Below are 23,257 nucleotides of genomic sequence, written 5' to 3'. Positions count from 1 at the left end.
GAACTTTGGTCATTTTTTCAACATGCTAAAATATGATGTTTTTGGTTGTTTTATGTGGTTTCTTCAACATGCTACACAATAAAGTGTCTAAACATGCTGTTCTATGTTGTTTTCAGACATTTTTTGGACGGGTCATTTTTTGACTTTTTTGCCATACTATACTATGCGATTTTTTGTCATTTTTTCAACATGCTAAAATATGATGTTTTGGGTTGTTTTTGCTCATTTTTTCAACATGCTACACTATAATGCGTCTAAACATGCTGTTTTATTTTGTTTTCAGACATTTTTTGGACGGGTCATTTTTTGACTTTTTTGCCATACTATACTATGCGATTTTTGGTCATTTTTTCAACATGCTAAAATATGATGTTTTTGGTTGTTTTCTGTGTTTTTTTTCAACATGCTACACTATAAAGTGTCTTAACATGCTGTTCTATGTTGTTTTCAGACATTTTTTGGACGGGTCATTTTTTGACTTTTTTGCCATACTATACTATGCGATTTTTTGTCATTTTTTCAACATGCTAAAATATGATGTTTTTGGTTGTTTTCTGTGTTTTTTTCAACATGCTACAGTATAACGTGCCTAAACATGCTGTTCTATGTTGTTTTCAGACATTTTTTGGACGGGTCATTTTTTGACTTTTTTGCCATACTATACTATGCGATTTTTTCTCATTTTTTCAACATGCTAAAATATGATGTTTTTGCTTGTTTTCACTTATGTTTTCAACATGCTATAATATAACGTGTCTAAACATGCTGTTCTATGTTGTTTTCAGACATTTTTTGGACGGGTCATTTTTTGACCTTTTTGCCATACTATACTATGCGATTCTTTTGTCATTTTTTCAACATGCTAAAATATAATGTTTTTGGTTGTTTTATGTGGTTTTTTCAACATGCTACACAATAAAGTGTCTAAACATGCTGTTCTATGTTGTTTTCAGACATTTTTTGGAGAGGTCATTTTTTGACTTTTTTGCCATACTATACTATGCGATTTTTGGTCATTTTTTCAACATGCTAAAATATGATGTTTTTGGTTGTTTTCTGTGTTTTTTTTCAACATGCTACACTATAAAGTGTCTAAACATGCTGTTCTATGTTGTTTTCAGACATTTTTTGGACGGGTCATTTTTTGACTTTTTTTGCCATACTATACTATGCGATTTTTTGTCATTTTTTCAACATGCTTAAATATGATGTTTTTGGTTGTTTTCTGTGTTTTTTTCAACATGCTACAGTATAACGCGCCTAAACATGCTGTTCTATGTTGTTTTCAGACATTTTTTGACGGTCATTTTTGACTTTTTGCCATACTATACTATGCGATTTTTTCTCATTTTTTCAACATGCTAAAATATGATGTTTTGGGTTGTTTTTGCTCATTTTTTCAACATGCTACACTATAATGCGTCTAAACATGCTGTTTTATTTTGTTTTCAGACATTTTTTGGACGGGTCATTTTTTGACTTTTTTGCCATACTATACTATGCGATTTTTGGTCATTTTTTCAACATGCTAAAATATGATGTTTTTGGTTGTTTTCTGTGTTTTTTTTCAACATGCTACACAATAAAGTGTCTAAACATGCTGTTCTATGTTGTTTTCAGACATTTCTTTGATGGGTCACTTTTTGACTTTTTTGCCATACTATACTATGCGAACTTTGGTCATTTTTTCAACATGCTAAAATATGATGTTTTTGGTTGTTTTATGTGGTTTCTTCAACATGCTACACAATAAAGTGTCTAAACATGCTGTTCTATGTTGTTTTCAGACATTTTTGGACAGGTCATTTTTGACTTTTTTGCCATACTATACTATGCGATTTTTTGTCATTTTTTCAACATGCTAAAATATGATGTTTTGGGTTGTTTTTGCTCATTTTTTCAACATGCTACACTATAATGCGTCTAAACATGCTGTTTTATTTTGTTTTCAGACATTTTTTGGACGGGTCATTTTTTGACTTTTTTGCCATACTATACTATGCGATTTTTGGTCATTTTTTCAACATGCTAAAATATGATGTTTTTGGTTGTTTTCTGTGTTTTTTTTCAACATGCTACACTATAAAGTGTCTAAACATGCTGTTCTATGTTGTTTTCAGACATTTTTTGGACGGGTCATTTTTTGACTTTTTTGCCATACTATACTATGCGATTTTTTGTCATTTTTTCAACATGCTAAAATATGATGTTTTTGGTTGTTTTCTGTGTTTTTTTCAACATGCTACAGTATAACGTGCCTAAACATGCTGTTCTATGTTGTTTTCAGACATTTTTTGGACGGGTCATTTTTTGACTTTTTTGCCATACTATACTATGCGATTTTTTCTCATTTTTTCAACATGCTAAAATATGATGTTTTTGCTTGTTTTCACTTATGTTTTCAACATGCTACAATATAACGCGTCTAAACACGCTGTTCTATGTTGTTTTCAGACATTTTTTGGACGGGTCATTTTTTGACTTTTTTGCCATACTATACTATGCGATTTTTTCTCATTTTTTCAACATGCTAAAATATGATGTTTTTGGTTGTTTTTTGTTGTTTTTTCAACATGCTACACAATAAAGTGTCTAAACATGCTGTTCTATGTTGTTTTCAGACATTTTTTGGACGGGTCATTTTTTGACTTTTTTGCCATACTATACTATGCGATTTTTTGTCATTTTTTCAACATGCTAAAATATGATGTTTTGGGTTGTTTTTACTTATGTTTTCAACATGCTATAATATAACGTGTCTAAACATGCTGTTCTATGTTGTTTTCAGACATTTTTTGGACGGGTCATTTTTTGACCTTTTTGCCATACTATACTATGCGATTCTTTTGTCATTTTTTCAACATGCTAAAATATAATGTTTTTGGTTGTTTTATGTGGTTTTTTCAACATGCTACACAATAAAGTGTCTAAACATGCTGTTCTATGTTGTTTTCAGACATTTTTTGGAGAGGTCATTTTTTGACTTTTTTGCCATACTATACTATGCGATTTTTGGTCATTTTTCAACATGCTAAAATATGATGTTTTTGGTTGTTTTCTGTGTTTTTTTTCAACATGCTACACTATAAAGTGTCTAAACATGCTGTTCTATGTTGTTTTCAGACATTTTTTGGAGAGGTCATTTTTTGACTTTTTTGCCATACTATACTATGCGATTTTTGTCATTTTTCAACATGCTTAAATATGATGTTTTGGTTGTTTTCTGTGTTTTTTTCAACATGCTACAGTATAACGCGCCTAAACATGCTGTTCTATGTTGTTTTCAGACATTTTTTGGACGGGTCATTTTTTGACTTTTTTGCCATACTATACTATGCGATTTTTTCTCATTTTTTCAACATGCTAAAATATGATGTTTTGGGTTGTTTTTGCTCATTTTTTCAACATGCTACACTATAATGCGTCTAAACATGCTGTTTTATTTTGTTTTCAGACATTTTTTGGACGGGTCATTTTTTGACTTTTTTGCCATACTATACTATGCGATTTTTGGTCATTTTTTCAACATGCTAAAATATGATGTTTTTGGTTGTTTTCTGTGTTTTTTTTCAACATGCTACACTATAAAGTGTCTAAACATGCTGTTCTATGTTGTTTTCAGACATTTCTTTGATGGGTCACTTTTTGACTTTTTTGCCATACTATACTATGCGATCTTTGGTCATTTTTTCAACATGCTAAAATATGATGTTTTGGGTTGTTTTTACTTATGTTTTCAACATGCTACACTATAACGCGTCTAAACACGCTGTTCTATGTTGTTTTCAGACATTTTTTGGAGAGGTCATTTTTTGACTTTTTTGTATGTATTTTTTGACTTTTTTGTATGTATATATGTATATATATATCTGTATAATGTAATTTTTTTATGTTTGTTACACCCAAGGCTGCCATTCCTTTTTTAAAAACATTTATTGCAGGTCCTTAAGAAGAGCTTCTCTGTCATCATCTGCTTATCTGCTGCTTCTAAATTTAATTTTAATATTTTAATATAGAAAGTCGAAAAAGTCATAGAAAACTATATCAAAAAGTCATAGAATAGTATTGTGAAAAAAAACAGTACAAAGTCAAAGTCTTGTATGCTGGGAAGTATATTCTATAAGAATATAGGTACAGCCAAGCGTCAGATACAAGCTCATACTGAATCTGCTCCCCCCAAAACACTATCATGTATCTATACCTGTTAAAAATAACAAACATAATATTGAGTACTGTGTTAAGTGTGTCTAAAAATATAAGAAAAACTAATATCTGATGCATTATTCACAGTCAATAATTTTTTTGTAACTGCTTGTCCTTGTAAGGGTTGGAGCCAATCCCAGCTGTCATTGGGTGGAGGGCAAGGTACACCCTGGACAGGTTGCCAGACTATTGCAAGGCAACACATAGACAGACAACCATACATGCTTACAGTCACACCTAAGGGCAATTTAGAGTCACCATTCAACATGCAAAGAACATGTGAACTCTGCACAGAAGGGCCCCTGAATCCTGTTCCACCTGGGTTTTGAACCAGGGTCCCTCTGGCTGTGAGGCAACAGTGCTAACCATGACGCCACCCTACCACCCCAGGCAATGATAATCTACACAAAATCCAGTGTCATTTTTGGGCACTGTATAGTATGCTAGAAAACCTTATAGTGTAATATGTCAAAAAAGGTTGTAGAATATGTTACAAAAAAAAAATATTACAATACAGTATGCTAAAAAGTAGCATAGCATGTTGAAAAAGAACAGTATGGCATAAAAGTCATAGAATAGTATTTTGAAAAAGTCACAGTATAGTAGGTTGAAAAAAAGTCAGAATAGTATGCCAAAAAAGTCATTGTATAGCATATAAAAAAGTCATTGTGGTATGGCAAAAAAGTCATATTATAGTATGTTTTAAAAAGTCTAAAAATGTCTTAAAAAACTCCTAGAATAGCATGTTGGAAAAAAATGACTGATTAGTTTGCCATGAAGGTATTTGAAAAAGTCAAACTACAGTAAAATAATAATAACAAAAAAACGCGTTTATTTTGGTACTCGTGACTTGCCGTATTGTTTATATGCCATGTAGCCAATATGGCGTCGAAGTGTTAGTCACTTACCTTGATGCCGGCATCATATTTTCCAATTATAGTCATTTTAGCACATGTTAAAGCCATTTACGGGCATCTTCATAAATACGCACTTTTTAAAATTATCTTAACATATATTTATGTCAGTAAAGTGTTCGTTTAATGGTTGGAAAATGATCTTTTCTTGCCTTGATGTGAGGTTGTCGTTTAGCCGTTAGCTCGCCGTTAGCTCGCCCGGACGGCAGCGGCCGGCAGCCCGCGGGAGGATGACGGAGGTGGAGGAGCTGCGGCCCGTCCCCCGGGAGCGGGCCATCCTGGAGAGCTTCTTCACTCAGCTCGGCTTGTTTTCTTTCGACCGGGCGAAGGACTACGTGGAGAAGGAGAAGGACAGCAGCAAGAGCGCCGGGGCCATCTGGGCCGCGCTGCTGGCCGCTCTGGCTCACCTGGCCGCCGCGGAGAAAGCGTACCACAACATGACATTCCTGGGACAGAAAATGGGTAAAGTTCATTTATTTTTACAGCAGGTGATTTTGTGAAACAATACTTTATCGGTGGTAATAGTAGTATATTCGTGTGAAAATCTGGGCTTGTCATAGTAGAATTTAAGCCTCTTACAAGCTAAGTTTTGCAGAAAGTAACGTAACCAGGTATTTTACTTTATGGTAAAAGTAGCGATAATGCAGTGCGGAAATACTCTGTAAAAATTAAAGTACTGCAATAAAAATCGTATTTAATAAGATTTGTCTAAAAAAAGAAATTGCTTGATAATAGGTTAAATAAATGAATAAAAGTTGTTTTTTTAAAAAAAGTCACCTTTTACTATTGTCTTGCTATTTGCTTGACATTTCTTGTCCAGTTGCTTCGTGTTTTTCCTGTTTTCAAAAGAAATCATACACATTTTTTGAGGTTTGAGAAAAGAAGCACAAGAAAACTGATGTTGATCCAGGTTTCAAAGTGATAATAAAAAAGAGGTATATGTAATTGAATATTTGATCATAATGTGCTCATCTCTTTAATGTTGCAGCTGGTAAATGTGCAACTGATTTTAATGACTTTAGTTTTTTAAATGATTGCTGGGTAGTTGAACCCTTTGAAACCTGAGCAATTTGGCTTTATTTTAAAAACAGAAGGGAGGAAATGAGAAATAAAAGAAAAAAAAAATCGAAAAAATAACAAAAAAAGAAAAAGAAAAAAATAGTAAATGTAAAAAAAAAACTTACCAGAAAATAGTACTTAAAATTACAAATCTTATTCTTAAAATTGAATTCTAATAATTCAAAATATAGTTCTCTGGATTTTTTTCTCCATAGCTATTTTTCCCTAGAAATAATTGACTAATTCTACTAATTTGTCGTCATTTGCATGCCATTTATTGCCACTTTCTCATTGCCTTTTCCCCCGTGTTTTTGAAATAATTCAAACCAATTTGCTCAAAAACAAGAGCAGCAGAAGAAAAGTGATTATACGCAGCTCATATACAGCTACATATTTCCAACACCAGATGGCGCTGTATACCACGAATGATGAAGAAATCATCCTCATGCAGCTCACAGCAGAAGACTGATTCCTCCTTCCTCTCTGTCTGCAGGCAGCCAGTCCTTCTTCAGCCGTAAAGACTCCATCCGAAACATCTACACCTCGCTGTACAACGAGCTCAGGAAGGTGGTGACGGCGGGACGTCACGGCCAGCTGGGCTCCGCCTCTTACCTGGAGGACCTGCTGTCACACCTGTCGGAGCAGCTCTGTCACTTCACTCAGGCCCGGATGGAGATGGCCGACCTGTACGAGAAGATGCACGCGCTGGGCAGCCAGAAGAGCATCAACTCAGACGAGCTGGTCACCACGCTGGAGGCCGTCCTGCATAAATACAGCTCAAAGTGAGCATGAGTTCGCACCAACATTTACTCAAATACTGTTCTGATGTGCTATAGTGAATTTCTTGTACTTGACTTTATTGTTTCTGCTACTTTATACGTCCATTTCACTTTATTCCAAAGGGAAATATTATATGAAATATAATGCTCTAAGCGCACAAAATCTGCTTTTTGTGTAATTTTATTCCTTAACCCTTTGAAACCAGAGCAAATTGGCCTCAAGAACATAAGAAAAAGGAATTGAGCAAATTTATAAATTAAGTTACATTAAAAGTTGAAAGAACATTTCCTAAAAATAAGCACACCAAAAACTGAAAATAAATAAATAAATACAAGAAAATGATATGAAAAAAGCTAAAATCAATATACAGTTAGAATAATTAGTTTCCTTATTATATTTAAAATGTTATCGAAATTACTTTTTACACACTTCTCTGTGTTTATTTCCTTGTTTTTTTTTTTAAACTTCACTCTTTTCTTCCTTTTTTGCTTCTTTTCAGATAACTCTTTTACTATTTTTTCTGTAATTTCAAGGGTCATTTCTCGTTTGGTTGCTCATCACCCTTTTCCCACATTTTTGAAAGAAATGAAGCCAATTTGCTCAGGTTTTAAAGAGTTAAACAAGTTGATTAAACAAAAATTAACAAACTACAGATAAACTTGTAAACAGAGGTGACACATTGAGGTTGGAGGAGGAAAACTTTCTGCTTAATCCAGCAAACGCAGAATTCTACCTTTTTCCCTCGAGACGTGTCAGCAAAACCGTGTCCTGCCGCTGGAGCAGGAACACAAACTGCATGACTGAGCTGTTGACGGAGCTGCAGCAGGTCGCACGGTGACACGCCGCACATCACTAATGTGACCGCGCGCTCAAGGGTGAAGGTGACGTTCTCGTTTCTCCTGCAGAAACACGTGGAGCCCAAATATAGTGTGTGTGTGTGTGTGTGTGTGTACGTGTGTGTACGGACAAAGTGACGGCTGCATTCAGTTCAGTAAAAATCAGGCCAGCTTCTTTTTTTCGTGCGTTTGCTCGTGTTCCCACTAACCTCGTGTTCCCTGCAGGTTCCACCACCCGATCCTGGGCCGCGTGGAGGAGGGCTTCCAGACGGAGGTGGACGTGGTGACCCAGCTGCTGCGCTGCCAGGCTCAGGTGTCTGAGTGGCACTTCCTGCCCGCTCTGCTCAGCCTGCACGGCGCCAACTCCAAGCTCATCGCCTGGGGTCAGCTGTTCCAGCGGCAGAAAGAGACCCGCAAGCATCTGTTCGGAGGTCAGTCCCAGAAGGCCGTGCAGCCGCCGCACCTGTACGTGTGGCTGCAGCGCTTCCAGGCGGCGCTCCTCGCAAAGTTCAGCTTCTATTTCCACGAAGCGCTGAGCCGACAGACCGCTCCGGCCGACATGAGAGCGCTGACCGCTCGCACCACGCCGGACTACCACGGCAAGATCTGCTCCTTCATCCGCAAACACGACGCCAGCAACGTGTCTCTGGTGTTCGACAACCGCGGCTCTGAGAGCTTCCAGGGCCACGGCTACCACCACCCGCACTCCTACAGAGAGGCACCGAAGGGCGTGGAGCAGTTCCCCGCCGTGGTGTCCCTGCCGTCGGGGGAGCGGCCGTTGACGCACTGGCCAAACGTCATCATGATGATGGGGGACCGCGCCACTGAGCTCAACACTCTGGACAAGGTGGTGCACTTCTACGACGATAAAGTTCAGAGCACCTACTACCTGACGCGGCCCGAGCCGCACTTCACGCTGGTCGTTATCTTCGACGGCAGGAAGTCGGAGAAAGATCTGCACATCGCCGCCTTCCTGCAGGAGATCTCCGGCTCGCTGAGGAACTCCAAACCCTTCAGCACCCTCAAACCCGGATCAAAGGGCTGAAACACGAACTCATGAAGAACCTCGAGTCATTTCAGATAAATAAGATGGTTAAACCTTTAAAAACTCAGCAAACTGGTGTGATTTCCTACAAAAACATGGAAAGAAATCAATCAGCAACTTTACGAGAAATGACCCAAGAATGAGAAAAAAATTCACAAAGTTAAACCTACAAGAAAATGATCTGAAAATTAGCACAAAAAAGAAAAAAAACAGTGGATGCAGAAAGAAAAAAATATTATTTTTATGTAACTTAATTTTAAATATATAATTCTTTAATTAAAAAATACCTTTCCTGAAAATTTCCCGTTTTTTGGTGTGACAATTTCCGAATGATTCTTTCTTTGTTAGCCAATTTTCAGATTATTTCTGTCATTTTATTCTAATTTCTTGCCAAGATGCTCTTTGCCTTTATGACGTTTTTGAAGAAATCAAACCAATTTGCTCACGTTTCAAAGGTTTAAATGCTTGTTCGAGTCGTCTGAACGCAGCACCAGAAAGCTGATGTTGATCAAAGCGTTAAATATTCTAATATAAAACTGTTGACTGCGGTCCAACTTCTGGTTTGTTTAACAGACTTTTATGTTGAATTTTGCCAAAAATGTTCCAGACCAAAGAGATGCACCAACGACTGATTCTGAGGCTGCGACAGTACAAACAGTACGCTGGGAGCGCTTCAATCCTGTTAATTTAAAATGTATGAAAGATTTTAATTATTTTGCATCAAGTTCTGTTTTAAAATGTTAATATTTTTGTTAATAGCTTATATTTACTGTGCTTGATACAATATAAATAAAGCTTTGACATGATTGTGGAATTGACTGACTGATGACTCATTAATGAAAGTAAGATTTTGTTTCAGCCAACTGGAAACCTAAAAGGCTGATAAATCAAGTCAATGCTGAACCGCAGTTCCTCTAACGTCCACTTGAGGCTGGCTCTACAGTTCTCCAAAATCCAAAGGAAAAATCAGATCCCCTCATTCCCTTCATTACACATTTTTACCAATAAATTTCCATGACTTTTCCATGAGTTTGAGGCAAATTACAAGACTACATTCTCTGAAATTACAACCGATACTCCTTATCGGTTCTTCTTCACTACTTTAAAAAAGCTTAAACAAAACATGTTACTCAAAACAGAAAAAGCAGAACAGGATTAGAATTGAATATTTAAATTTGATGGAGGGGCTGTAAGTCATTTATGAGAGGGGAGAGGCGTGTAAAATAGTTTTTTAAGTGCTGGGGAGAGACCTATGTTTTTGATTTCGGCTTTAGGGGAGAGGGCATACTACTTTACATTACTGTATTTTGTATTTATTTTACTGCCTATTTTTAAAGATAACATGCCTTTCTGCAGGCTTAGAGGTATGTTTTATTTAATTTAAATTTTTTTGGAGATCATTTTGATAATTTTTTCTTTATCTTTATTGTTTAATTAAATATTTTTAAATGTGGCTATTTTTTTTTTTTTTTTTAAATTTTTGGTGATGTTTTTAGGAAAGTTAAATGTTTTAAAATTGGCTATTTTTTTAACTTTAAATTTTATTTTTTGCGATTAAGAAAAATATTTTGGCGATTTTCTTTCTTTGAAAATTAAAAATAAAAAAGGCACATATTGAGCATTATAACAATTTGTCTAGCAGCAAATTATAACTATAGAGCCAAAGTGAGAAAACTCATGACATTTGTAACTTTTAAATTTGGGGGCGTGACAGAAAAAGTGTAAGAAGCCGTTAATTTAGAGAACACACTTGGAGGTTTATTGAGTGTTCAAACAAAACATTTAGCCACATTTCTTTTAGAGAAAAGTTTTGATCGATTTTAATGACTCGTATGCTAATTTATTCTGATTTATTTATAATATAAATACAACACGTTGATACAATCCATTTGGCTATATGAGCTCATCTTTAGGAAGCTCAGTTTTTCAAATACAGCAACACTAACAGACAAAAACCATTTTCCGTTATTATGAAACACATTCAAAGAAACCTCCCTTTGAGTTAAAATGCACCAACATGTTATGATGCTACATGCCAAGTACACAATCCTATACATCAAAGTGCAATGTCACAATGGGTTAATGCTAGAATTCATAATTCAGTAAATCTACTAAACACTTTATGATTATTTCATTCAGAGTGCTGCTGCTCTTCGTTCAGGACATGCGTGAGTGGACTCCCCAAAAAAGACAAGGATTAAAAAAAAGGCACTTTCACATACACACACACACGCCAGCTCATGTTTGATCACCACACACAAACACACACAAACACACACACACACACACACACACACCCACACACACACCCACACACACACACACACACACACACACACACACACACACACACCAGTTACCAGCCCGGTTGGAGGCCACATTCAGTGTGCTGTTCAAGTGTTGTTTTTTTTTTTGTTTTTTTTTGGGCGTTTACACACAAAGCCCCACCCTGTTAGCTTATTGTGAATTTAAGGTTAACTAGTGACTTCAGTGACTTCACAAGCAGGTAAACCATTATTACACACACACAGACACATACACACACGTGCACGCACACACACACACACACACACACACACACACACACACACAGGAAGTGGCATGCTTTTTGCACTCGTTTCCCCAACTTGCACTTGCGTGTTCTGGCACTCAAGGCAGGCATGAATTATCTATCATCTATCACTATTCTAGTGCTTCTGCACTTACAAGGGAGCAGAACAAGGGCAGGCAAGCAGAACACACACTCGTCTTCGTACACACTCACACGAACAAGAACAAAATCATACGCCCAATAACCCCCCCCCCCCCCCCTCCCAGAAAAAGTTCTGTCCAAGCTCCTCCACCACTCAACCATCACACCCTGTTTGAAGCTCCGCCCCCTCCCACACCCTCCGAAAAACACAAGAAGGCTGTTAAAAAGTTTAGTGAGTCGCCGCAGCAGCTCGCTGAACATTCAATAGATGGCTGAACAGTCGTTAAATACTGGAAACATTCATTAAATAGCTGGACGTTGGTTAAATAACGTGAAGTTTGGTGTCACTGACGACCTCAGGAGGCGTTTTTCGTGGTTTTGAGGTGAAAGTGAGCTTAGCAGCTGAAACCGAGTGGAAAAATAAAAAAATAAATTATAAAGTCACATCGTCGTTGGCGTCACTCTGCCGGGTCCTCCTCCTTCAGATACAGCAGCCGATCGATCGGTCTCTACGTACACAGCGGCCTTTTTTTGGTGACGGGCTCCGCAGCTAAAGCCTATCGTCATGACAGCACAGCCAACATTCACGGCACTGAAACTACATTTTACTGGAGCTGCACTACACTCCCCACGTCTCCCCCGACTACCTCATATACAGGACAGGACGCTCCGCTTCGTTCCTGTGTCTCTTCTTCATCAGCACTTCTTTTAGCTAACCTCTGATAAATGCTTCGATACATGGAGAAAGTAAACTCCTACACACCAAGAGAGTACACACCAACCTGACAACACAGAAATATCATGGCATATCATATCATAGGTCATGTCATATATTTTAGTTTATTACTACATTAAAACCCTTTTCTCTGTCCTACCCTTTCTACCCTCATGTTGATTATAAACATTAAGCAGTACCCTGATCTCCTCTTCTGGCCCAGTTTTGGCCCGGGTCGGCCTGATTTGGCCTTCGTCGGCCTGTTTTGGCTCACATGGTGCAGGATTTGTCCAGCGGTGGGGGCAGAGGCGGGGTGCTGCTCTTGGGCGGGACTACAGGTTTGGGCCGCAGGGCGGGGGGCCGCAGCGGAGCCCCCATACGAGAAGCTGCCACAGGTTTAAAGGAGCCCAGGGTGTCGGGGGAGGGGTTGGCCGGTCGGGGGGGTCCGGGCGGAGGTCCGGGGAGCGGGCTGATTGGACTCAGAGGGCTGAGGGGGCTCGGGGTGCCGGGGGTCCCGGGAGTGCCGGGGGTGCCGGGTGTCCCCGGTGTGCCTGGGGTGCTGGGGGTGCTGTGGGGGCTGGGAGACTCAGAGGAGCAGGTGGTGACGGGGCCGTTCTTCACCTGCTCCAGAGTGTCCAGTACCACGTCGGGAGCCGGCCGGCAGCCCTGCCGCTCCAGCTGCCGGAGCTCCCCCAGAGCCACCGTCACCGTCTCCTCGATGTCCTGCAGGAGGACAGAGGACAATCAAAGAGTCCATGAAGAGAAGCAAATAGACTTCACAGCTTCACTGGAAAAGCCATAGTTTCACAACAGGCCGGTTTCCATCACAGATCTGCACAAAACGTACGCAATATTTCAGAAATGTTGATAAAACACAATTGCGACTGTGTTTCTTTTGAGTGATGTTAAGCAGCTAACATTCACAGAAGCACGGCGATGGATGTTCAAAACATCAGCAGGTTTATTTCTGCTGCAGCCGCCGCACTAACCGTCATTATTTCCAATCGACGGCACGAAGGCGTGAAACAAGCTTACTGACTGATCCACAAACTGTGAACACAAAAGGGTCTGAGGGAGGGCAGTCAGACGCACATCGCGCAGGTGCAAGGCTACAGCAGCGTACGAGAGAAAAACAACAAGTAACGCCTGCATGCTTACTTCATTAGGCCAAAAAACATTTAAAAAATTGACCTGACAAAGATTCAAGTAGGATCATAACGTCGTCTTAAACACAATAGAGCTTCCTGCGCATTTATTTATTAGTGGCGGCTCTTTAGGAGCTCTGTTGGAAAATATATACTGTTTGGTTGTGCACTGCACCAAACTCTCAGAGTGCAGATTTACTCTGGGCACAGCTAAAGCAGCAGAACACCAGGCGCAGTCAAAGTGAAACGTAGTCGCGCTGGGTCGAAAAGTTTGCATTCACTCCCTCTGCCGCAGCTGCTCCTCTGTATCGATCGTCTCTGATCAGAAAAACACATCAATTTATCCGGCACACGACACAAACTGCTGCTGAAGAGTTAAGATCGCATAAAGAGTTCTACAAGTGCTGCACTGACCTGCAAAAACATACAAATTTAGAGAGGTATGTAGGTGGAGGACAGAATGATAAAAAACACACAAGGTGAAAAAAAAGGTTTTTAAATTCTGATTTGACTCTTTCATATGTGCTCCTAAATCAGACAGGTCGAGTTTTTGCAGTGTGACCTCAGTCTGAATATTCAGAATTCATGCATGATGCATTTTACGTCACTCTGCGGAGATGTGCTGACAGATGTCGTTAGAAGCGGTCCCTGACATCCTGAATTTTGGATGAAATCTGTTTTTAGCAAAGCCACTCATGTCTCGATCCACACGCGTACAGAAGAAGCAGCCATGGCTTCATAATAAAACATTTCCCTCTCTTCATTCTCACGATCATCTGCCAGGATTATTTCACACATTTACACTGACAAAATTTTTATAATTTTTTAACAATTTTTAAAGGACCCATATTTTAAAAAAAAATATTGTCTTGCATTTTTTTAAACGTACATTTAAACTCAAAAATATTCAAAAATAATTTTAACCAGCTGGCATGCATGAAGGGAGACAGAGAATGTGTGGAAAAAATGAAGAAATGTATGACGGTAAACAAAAAATAAACAATGCAAATTAGACCAATGTAACATCTTCAGCTAAAGAAAATAAATTTACCGATATGATACACTATAAAGTCACCATTATTTTAGTTTTACACAAAAACACAGCACAATAAAAAGAGATTATAGCCATTCTAAAGGGGAAACCATAAAAAAAGCGAGCACGAATACCAAAGATTTGCTCCTTAATGTTGTAAATTGAATATTTACATGATACCATTTAACAGCTGCAGTTACTGATCATTCTTCATGAGTGACCCATTTCACATAATTCAATTTTAATCCATTAAATATTGATTAACGCAGCTGTAATTAATGCCATCTATTTAAGTTAATTAGCTGAATCTGAGTGTGTGTGTGTGTGTGTACCTGAGCCAGTGTGTCGGGGTCCAGCGCTCTGGAGCGGTGGGAATCGCTGAAGCCGTGCTGTCCGCTGCTGGAGCGCCGGATGGGCGTGTCCTCCGGCCTCCGCAGTGAATCATGTCGGCTCACCGTCATGGTCACAGCGGCTGCAGAGCGACGGCGGCGCTCCGGGCTGTCGAGGGGCGGGGTCAAGCCCTGGCCCCGCCCAAGCAGCAGCTCCCTGGGGCTGAAGTGACCCGTCACCGGAGGGGAGCTTCTCTCCATGACGCCCCCGTTCCCGTGGCAGTGGCTGTCGTTGGAGCGGCCGAGGGGGCGGCGGAATAAACCGTCAGTGCGCTTCCTCCTGTGACTGTCGACAGGAAGTACAAACACTGTGAGCTGAAGTTTACAGAAACTCAGAGACGACTCCGGGTTGAAGGATGATTCTGGCTGTTGTGAGCGGATAGAAACAAGATGAAGATGATGATGATTCAGAGCAGTGATACCCGCGGGCTGAATCTGGACTCTGATAGGATGCCGGGTGAAATTAAAGTGATTCACACAGTGAATTGTTTTTGTACTTTTAGTTTACATAAGGTGCCAGAGTGCATAAAACAGCATCAAAATAGAGCTTGTTTATCAAGTAAAGTGCCAGTGGAGGATCCCCCCTCACCCCCAACAGAGGTCCTAGCTAAGCCCCTCATGTCCTAAAATCCTAGAAATGTCTTAAAATCCCAGAAACGTGCTAAAATCCTGAAAATGTCCAAAAATCCGAGAAATGTTCTAAAATCCTAGAAATGCCAAAAAGTCCTTGAAATGTCCTAAAGTCCGTAAAATGTCCTAAAATATGAGAAATGTCCAAAATCCTAGAAATTTGGGAAAGTCCTTGAAACATCCTAAAATCCTAGAGATGTCGTAAAGTCCTAAAAATGGCCCCTGGCCTCCTGTCATTTTGCAAAAGTGGCCCTCGAAGCAAAGCAAGTTCAGTATCCCTGATTTCGAAAATGCACATCTGTACATCTGTTACATTTTCTAAAGGTTTTAAAGGGTCAGTTTTTCACGGTGAGCACAAAGATTAAACTCAAACTTTTTATTTAACCAACAAATAGCCCCAAAATCACATCGCAAACTCACCAGACTCACTTTTAATAAACAGTAATTTTGGCGTGAAAAGAGCTCGCCTTCTTTCACATCTGACCGGGTGAATTAAGGTTATATCTCAAACAATCCAGAGCTGGGGATTATTGGAGTAAAGACAAACCAAGACAGCTTCTCTGATTTTTATTTTGTTTCTGTCGACTTGAATAAAGTATGCTTTAAGATGATAAAATTGCTTTTTATTTAAATTCAGTCTGGTGGGTTTGATAATTGTGATTTAAGGGCTTATTTTGGTTAAACAAAAAGGATACTGCTCTTTAAAAAAACAAGAATATTTTTAGTGGACGTAGACTGATGGTGTAAACATGCTCGGAGTGGTTACATCGCAGCCTATTTCACTCAATACTGGACCAGCTTAAAAAACGTTTGTTCCCATTCGTCTGTTAGACACAAAAACATGAGAAAATAGAGTCCAGGTTGAAAAATACTGAAGTCAGGCTTTAAATAAAGCGTACAAATACTTCTTCCATCACTGCTGCACACCCACATCTCTTCATAAGATCACGTCTTGTTCGGGATGAGTATGAAAGTAAAAGGTGTGCGATGTCTGCAGACGGGAAGTCGCATGAGAAACAGAAGTGATAACAGCCTGATGGTATTTATAGAGGCGAGAGAACGAGCGGCTGGAACCGTCTCTCTCCTCTCCTGTGCTAATGAAAGGTATCTTACGTGACAGACCTGTTGTAGGTCTCTGGTGGTCTGATGTCGGTCGGAGAGCTCAGTTCGCTCCTGGACCTCTTGTCGTCGGTGCTGCTGCTTCCCCCGTCGCTGTCCGCCTTCTGGCTGAGCGTGTCGGACATGACGTCGGCCCTGAACACAGCAGGAGACTCTCAGTCAGGACAAACGGCTCTGAGACGGGAGAGCTGAGCTAAGACAACACACCAATCATCAATTAAGTGATCGATAGCGTGCGGTTAGTGACTCCCTCAGTCCAATAAGTCCGTTAATCAACACACAGATCCACCTGCAGCCATCACTGCAGCCCGTCAATGAATCACATGAGACATGTCTGTTAACTAGAGCTGAAGAAGACACGTTTTACTGCACGGCACTTTGCTTTATTATGCTTATTAATATAATATAAAATAAAATAAGAGTGCCCCTTTAAATCTTTCTTAGTCAAATAAACCTCAGAAATCTCTGAATTTAGAGAGGGGACACAGAATGGCAAAAAGGGACACATGCACATGTGTCTGTGTGCACACAGAAAAATCCATGACTTTTAAATGACTTTGAGGCAAATTTTAAAGATTACATATTCTCTTAAACGACAACTGATAGTCCTTATCTGTTCGTTTTTATTACTATACAATATATTTTTTAATTATTTAACAAAAATCAACTCAGAACAGAATTAGAACTGAATATTAAAATATATCTTAGAGACTGTTGCAAAAAGGGGGAGGCATGTCAAATATTTTTTTTAAGCTGGGGAGGGATTTATGCTTTTTTATTTCAGCTTATTGGAGAGGAACACAACTTTAAATGGCTGTATTTTGTATTTATTTTATTAATTTTCAAGCCATGTTTTCTTTAAACATTTTTTCTGTGATTTTTGAAAGGGAAAAAAAGGTGATTATTTCAATTTTTTTCCTTTAAAAATTTTTGGGTGATTTTCAAAAACAAAAATTGACGTTATTTATTTCTTTTGAATTTTTTTAGCGAAAAATTACACCATTTATAATCAAACCGTGCACTCGCCTGTCCTTCACCACGATGTACTGGTGAGGCACCAGGCCGTGGTTGCCGTTGTGCCGCCCCTCCCACCAGTCATGTGACGCTCGCTGGAAGAGCTGCAGCGACGCTCCCTTCTTGAAGGAGAGCTCGCGGCCCGACCGGCCCACGTAGTCGAACCTCGCCACCGCCTCCACGCCCTCACCCTCTGCGGAGAAAAGAGGAGGAGGAGGAGATGAAGATAAGAGGTGAACCTGAACCTGTCAATCAGCCGTCTCTGCGGCTTTGTTCCTCCTACAGCTCGACCAATCAGAACACAGCATGCAAACAGTCTTTTCTATTAATCCTGATAGAGAGAGAAGGGAGGAGGAGGAGGAGGAGAGCGGAGGGAGGGAGCATGGTGGGGGAGTTGTCTCCATGGCTGCTGTTGCCGTAGCAACCACTCTCCACCAGGGACACACACAGCGGGATGGAAGTGTGGGGGCGAATTGTGTGAAGGTCAGGGGTCGTGCATACCCTCGTCGCTGGTCTGGGTCTCTGTGCCGCCGTCGGGCTCGGCCTCCTCCAGCGCCCCCGGCTCGCTGAACGGACTCTCGCTGCAGGAGGAGGAAGAGGAGGAGAAGAAGAAGAGGAGCTCAGATCGACATGCTGTCCATTCAACATGGGAACAAAAGGAGGACGCACAGATGGAGACGAGGCTGCTGATCGAGAGTCTGAAGACGTTTTATGCAACAATCAGCTTCAGCCGAGAGTCAAGAGTTCAGTTCATGAGAGGAAAACGACACACTGACTGAACGCAGAGACGCTTTCTAAAATCACTGGATTAATGTCATAAACACAGAAAAAAACTTGTTTCTGATGTTATGATGTTAAATCATATGTGAGGAAATAATTGACACTCCCACAGCATTAGTTTTTTTCCCCCAAACCTCCCTCTAAACCCTCTCTACGCACTTCCACTCAGTTTCCGTGTTCAGAGGATCCGCCACATCAAGCTCTGTCCCAAACCACCTCGCCATCCAACAGCGATCCTGCATCGATGCCGACTTATTGAAAACGTGCAACTGCATATTGTGTTCGTCACGATGACGCTCCGTACAAAAGCAGTTCTGTGTGACGATCCTTAGGAATGTAAACTACGAGATTGTCATACAAACGTTAACATCTTAAATATTAGATTCTATTCAGGATCAAATACACCCGTCTCTAGTCTCTAGAAACAGCAGACATGCTTATTTTATTATAAAATGTCGTATATTTGCTGAATGAGCTCCATTGTGAAGGAATGTTCTGTTACATGCCATCAATATATCGTCTTAATACAAAATAAAGTGAGTTAAAAAAAAAAGTTGTGTATTTGCGAGAACTCGCAAAAAACGATCAACATCACAATAAAAACTGATGAGATGTTTACAAAAAAAGACCAGTGAATCTTATGACTAAGGTTTATTCCCATATATGTTTTTTCCTTCCTTATTAAATTATTTTTTCCCTGTTAAAGTGGACGTGATTTGTTTTATTTTTGGTGCACATTCTTCTCTTACAGCATACACTTCGTTTTCACCTGCTTGCAATGGCAAAAGAAATAATAAAAACAGTTTTGAGAGTGAAGAGCAGATTCAGTAATCCCTCAGTGGTTAAAATGCTGTCTGTGATGATGAGTTAAATTACGGAGCAGCACAGTGAACACTTCTGGGTCAGAGTGGAAAAATGGTAATAACATTAAGATATTATAATAGGATGAATATAAATAGTGACTAATGAAATAACTGAGTATGAATGAACTCACCAGTACTGGTCTCCCGTCATACACTTCTCGTACACGGGGCCGGGCAGCTCCTTGGTGTCGGGGAAGATGTTGTCGTGGTTCAGGATGACCGTCTTGATGACCTCATTGACGTGCGCCTGACAGGCTACCTGGTCCAGCGTGTCCGGCGTGGGCAGGAGGGTGGGGCCGAAGACGATGGCCAGGTTCCCAGCATCCATCATGTTCTCGTCGCTATACTGGGAGAGGCTGCGGGGAAGGAGAGGACACAGAAGTGTCTGAAACATTTGGCTAAATTTTTCTATAAAAAGCATTTTTTAAAAAGCAGTTTGGGTTCTTATACAACAGCCATCATCATATTTTTAAATTCACACCCAGCTGTTTCTGCTCAGCTGCCATATCTGTAATTATAAGGGCCAGCAGGTTTGAAAGGCGTTCTCTTTAAAAATTCATGGCGATTTTTTTTCTATACATTTTTTTTTGGTGATTTTTAAAGACAACATTTTGTTGACATTTTGTTTTAAAAAAACCAAACAAACAAAACTTATTGATTTTTTTAAAATTATTTTTTGGGTGATTTTTAAAGAAAAAATTATGCTGATATTTTTCTTAATAAAAAAGTGATTTTCAAAGAAAAATGTGTTGTTTTTTTTTGTGATTTTTAAAGACAAAAAAAATACTACTTCTACTACTACTTATTGTTTTTTTTTTGTTTTAATTTTGGGTGATTTAAAAAGGAAACATACCTTCCTGTGGGCTTTGAAAGGCAAGCAAATGTAACCATTTTTTTCCTTTAAAATTATTTGGCCATTTCTAAATTGTAAAGATAATTTTTTTCTTCAAAACTCATCAAAAATGACATTTGTCACAATCTGAAACTGTAAAAACTGAAATTGTTGTTGGATTTTCCAACAGTCATTAAATGCAACATGTGTTTTTATACAGGTTTGTGAAACAAAATTTTTCCAAAACTTTGAGGATATTTTAAGTTTTACAAAACTTTTCCAAGCCTGGAAATTTCGATTTACACATTCCATGACTTTTCCAAGTTACGAACCCTGAACGCGTCTTGATAAAATACTGATGTTAAAATACAACCACCAAACAAAAACAAACCTGTTTTTTTGACAGTGAGGCAGCTCCTGTTTAAATAAAACTGCAGCTGAATGCACTTCACTGTGCTGTTAACAATTGCAATGATATTTTCAAGCTGGTACATCACACCTGCACATCACACTCAGCCCCCCCCCCCCATCGCTCGCTGCTCTTTCTATATTTATTTGAGAGGCTGCAGAGCTGCTGTTTTATCATCTCTACGTGGTGTAAGTGAGCTCTTTACTACAGGAGAGGTTTATGACCTCTCCGCAGCTTCAGGACGAGAGGAACAATTCTGTGAAAATGGACAAAAACAATATAATGAAGTGTGAGTGAAAACTCACTGGTTGAGGAACGCGAACAGGTAACGCATCACCACCAGCGTCGCCCTCGGGACGCCTAGAAGGATCTTACGGATGCACTGCGCTCTCTCGTACATGTTCTCGATCCCTGCGGCAAGAAACACACATCAGAACAGCCGTCATCATCACCATCAGTCTGCGAGACAGCGAGAGGTGTCCGTGACACGACGACAGCAGACGGCTGCTTATCTCTGCCGAGGAGGGACGACTTTCAAAAACACAAAGAGACACTGAAGAGAAACAAAGACAAGAAACTGAGAGGGGATGTGTGTGTGTGTGTGTGTGTGTGTGTTGAAGAGAGAGTCTTTTTTTCTACATCTTGCTCATGTCCATGTATGGGCTTCATGTCAGCAGCACAAATGTTCCAGGTCACATGTAAGACTCGTGTTGAGGTCTGAGGAGTCGCAGACAGTCAGAAAACAGAAGAAGTGAAGTACTTATACACACATTTAAAGATGTTTTTATTTGAGTATTTCTGTGTTGGGAGGTTTTGTACTTTTACTCTTTACTACAGAAAATATCATGGTTTTTACTGCACTACGTTTATTTAAAAGACAAGATTTTACTTTTACAAGGAATAGTGTTCAACACGATATACGATTTGTAAGTGGACGTTTATTCTGAGATAATGATGTCCTCAGTAAGTTTTAACCCTTTCATACTGGAGCAACTTGGCCTGATTTTGTTTCTAAAACATGGGAAGAGAGCAAAGAGCAACTTAAGAAGAAATTGCCCCCAAAAAAGCAAGAAATTAGTAAAAAGGTATTAGAAAACTACCTAAAAATATAAAATCAAAAAACACAACAAGAAAATGATTTGACATTTCTGTCTGTAACATAATTTTAAATATATAAGTAAAAGAGTTAGAAAGATATATTTTTGGGACATTTTTTGATTTTTTTTGGTCACCTTTTATTAGTTGTTTGGAGTTTGCGGGACATTTCCCATCATGCTTTTAACCTTGTTTTTTGAAAGAAATGAAAACCAATTTTCTCAGGTTTCAGAGATTTAAATGCTGAAGAAAGGCGTCTGAAAGCAGCACAAAAACAATGATGTCTATCCAGGTGTTAAAGGGTTAAGTGACGCTGTGTCTATAGCTGTGTGTGTTCAGATTTGTTGCACATGAGCAGTAAACAGATGTTACTCACGGACGCAGGAGATGAGGTCATTGAACCTCTCCTTGGGGAACAGCGGGTTCTCCAAACCCCTGAAGTAAAGCTTCAACACTCCGGCCACAGAGTTGATGTCGTGGTTGCTCTCCTCATCAATCAGTGGGTCGTTACCTTGACGATGAGACAAAAAGAGTCAGTTACATCCTTACCTACCTGAGGCTGTCAACCATGTGACCTCGAGGTTGACCTCTCACCTCTCTCAAAGGAGTTCTTGATGTCGTTGACCTCCACCTGTGACCCTGACACCCGAAATATGCCCTGATGCTGAAGACCTGTTGGGGACAGACGGGTGTTTGTCTTTCAGTCCATCTGTGGTGTTAACAGGTTGTCACGGTAACCTCACCAGAGTACATTTATCATCAATATTTGGTTTATTTATTTATATTTACTGATCACAAGGTTTTCAGGCTGTCTGCAGGGTTCAGTAGGTCGCACTTAATATCATATATAATGCAATTTGAGATCGGTTTCACCATCACAGAGTTCAGAAAATATTTAAGACTTTCATAAATTAAGTATGATTTTTTTAATATCTTGTAAAGCTTTTCTAGACTTTTCAAGACCTGGATTTTGTAGTAGTTGCAACCACTACAGCAGAGATACCAAATTTGCTTTGCAAAATGACATGAGGTCAGGGGCCAGTCACAGCAGCCCCATACATGTTTCTAAAATTTTAGGATGTTTCTAGGATTTCAGGACGTTTCTAGGACTTTCAGTCATTTCTAGGATTATGGGACGTTTCTAGGATTTTAGGATATTTCGAGGACTTAAGGGTGTTTTCTAGAATTTTAAGTCGCCAACTGAAACTCACCGTGTAGGTTGATGTAGCGGATGCAGCTTTCCACAAGCAAAGGTATGGCTTTGGTTGAATCCTGTAAACACAAAAGTTAGCAAGTTCACAGTTAGGGCTGTTTATCGTTCACACTTCATTTACCCTGGTCGGGAAATTCTTATCCACGACTGTTCAAATTAAATTATGCCTTACTATTGTAACACTAACCTCTCTGAATCATATTTTACACTTAGTTTTTGGTGAGAGAAACCCCAAACTTTGACCTTTTTTCATCTTTCTAGAATAATATTGATGGAAAAAATGTGGATTTAATGGTTGTTTTTGTTTTTTTAACCCAAAAAAGCATGCAGGGGAGTGTGCAGTATTTTACAGTCTGCAGGCCTCTTATGAGGTGCAAGTGCAACTTACACTTATCAAAGGGTTTATCCTTTATGTAGCCTGTATTTGGTGAGTCCTGGCCGAGGCGGCAACATTAAAAAGATTCACGTAAAAGGACAAACTGACTTGAAAC

The 23,257-nt window shown here is 39.5% G+C and overlaps 2 protein-coding genes across 3 annotated transcripts in view; one reads left to right on the top strand and one right to left on the bottom strand.

Annotated features, from left to right (window-relative positions):
* The first annotated feature begins 5,069 nt into the window (after positions 1-5,069).
* kics2 (KICSTOR subunit 2) lies at positions 5,070-9,651 on the top strand. Its single transcript, XM_088072903.1, has 3 exons — positions 5,070-5,579; positions 6,670-6,958; positions 8,018-9,651. Exons 1-3 carry the CDS (start codon positions 5,348-5,350, stop codon positions 8,835-8,837), a joined length of 1,341 nt encoding a protein of 446 aa, XP_087929029.1. The 5' UTR covers positions 5,070-5,347; the 3' UTR covers positions 8,838-9,651.
* Positions 9,652-11,677: 2,026 nt separating this feature from the next.
* Positions 11,678-23,257, bottom strand: part of LOC121961273 (SLIT-ROBO Rho GTPase-activating protein 1-like) — a 36,727-nt gene continuing 25,147 nt past the window's right edge. For both annotated transcript variants that reach the window (XM_088072778.1, XM_042511188.2), the window contains exons 14-23: positions 22,765-22,825; positions 22,148-22,225; positions 21,930-22,064; positions 20,764-20,869; positions 19,349-19,573; positions 18,076-18,155; positions 17,587-17,767; positions 16,564-16,695; positions 14,755-15,097; positions 11,678-12,967 (exon numbers count right to left, since the gene is read on the bottom strand). In XM_088072778.1, the coding sequence (XP_087928904.1) occupies positions 12,515-12,967; positions 14,755-15,097; positions 16,564-16,695; positions 17,587-17,767; positions 18,076-18,155; positions 19,349-19,573; positions 20,764-20,869; positions 21,930-22,064; positions 22,148-22,225; positions 22,765-22,825 (1,794 nt within the window). In that variant the 3' untranslated portion in view covers positions 11,678-12,514. The remainder of the gene's footprint in view (positions 12,968-14,754; positions 15,098-16,563; positions 16,696-17,586; positions 17,768-18,075; positions 18,156-19,348; positions 19,574-20,763; positions 20,870-21,929; positions 22,065-22,147; positions 22,226-22,764; positions 22,826-23,257) is intronic.

The sequence above is a fragment of the Plectropomus leopardus genome, chromosome 22, assembly GCF_026936395.1.
Source record: "Plectropomus leopardus strain MGB_pleo_1.0 chromosome 22, ASM2693639v1, whole genome shotgun sequence".
NCBI lineage: Eukaryota > Metazoa > Chordata > Actinopteri > Perciformes > Serranidae > Plectropomus > Plectropomus leopardus.
This window is presented reverse-complemented; position numbering and strand designations above follow the sequence as displayed.

What these genes read in the sequence shown, in the direction of transcription:
- kics2 (XM_088072903.1), top strand. Translation starts at nt 5,348, where the DNA reads ATGACGGAGGTGGAGGAGCTGCGGCCCGTCCCCCGGGAGCGGGCCATC. An exon ending in ATTCCTGGGACAGAAAATGG is followed by an intron (nt 5,580 to 6,669) that starts GTAAAGTTCATT and finishes CTCTGTCTGCAG; the next exon opens with GCAGCCAGTCCTTCTTCAGC. An exon ending in CTGCATAAATACAGCTCAAA is followed by an intron (nt 6,959 to 8,017) that starts GTGAGCATGAGT and finishes TGTTCCCTGCAG; the next exon opens with GTTCCACCACCCGATCCTGG.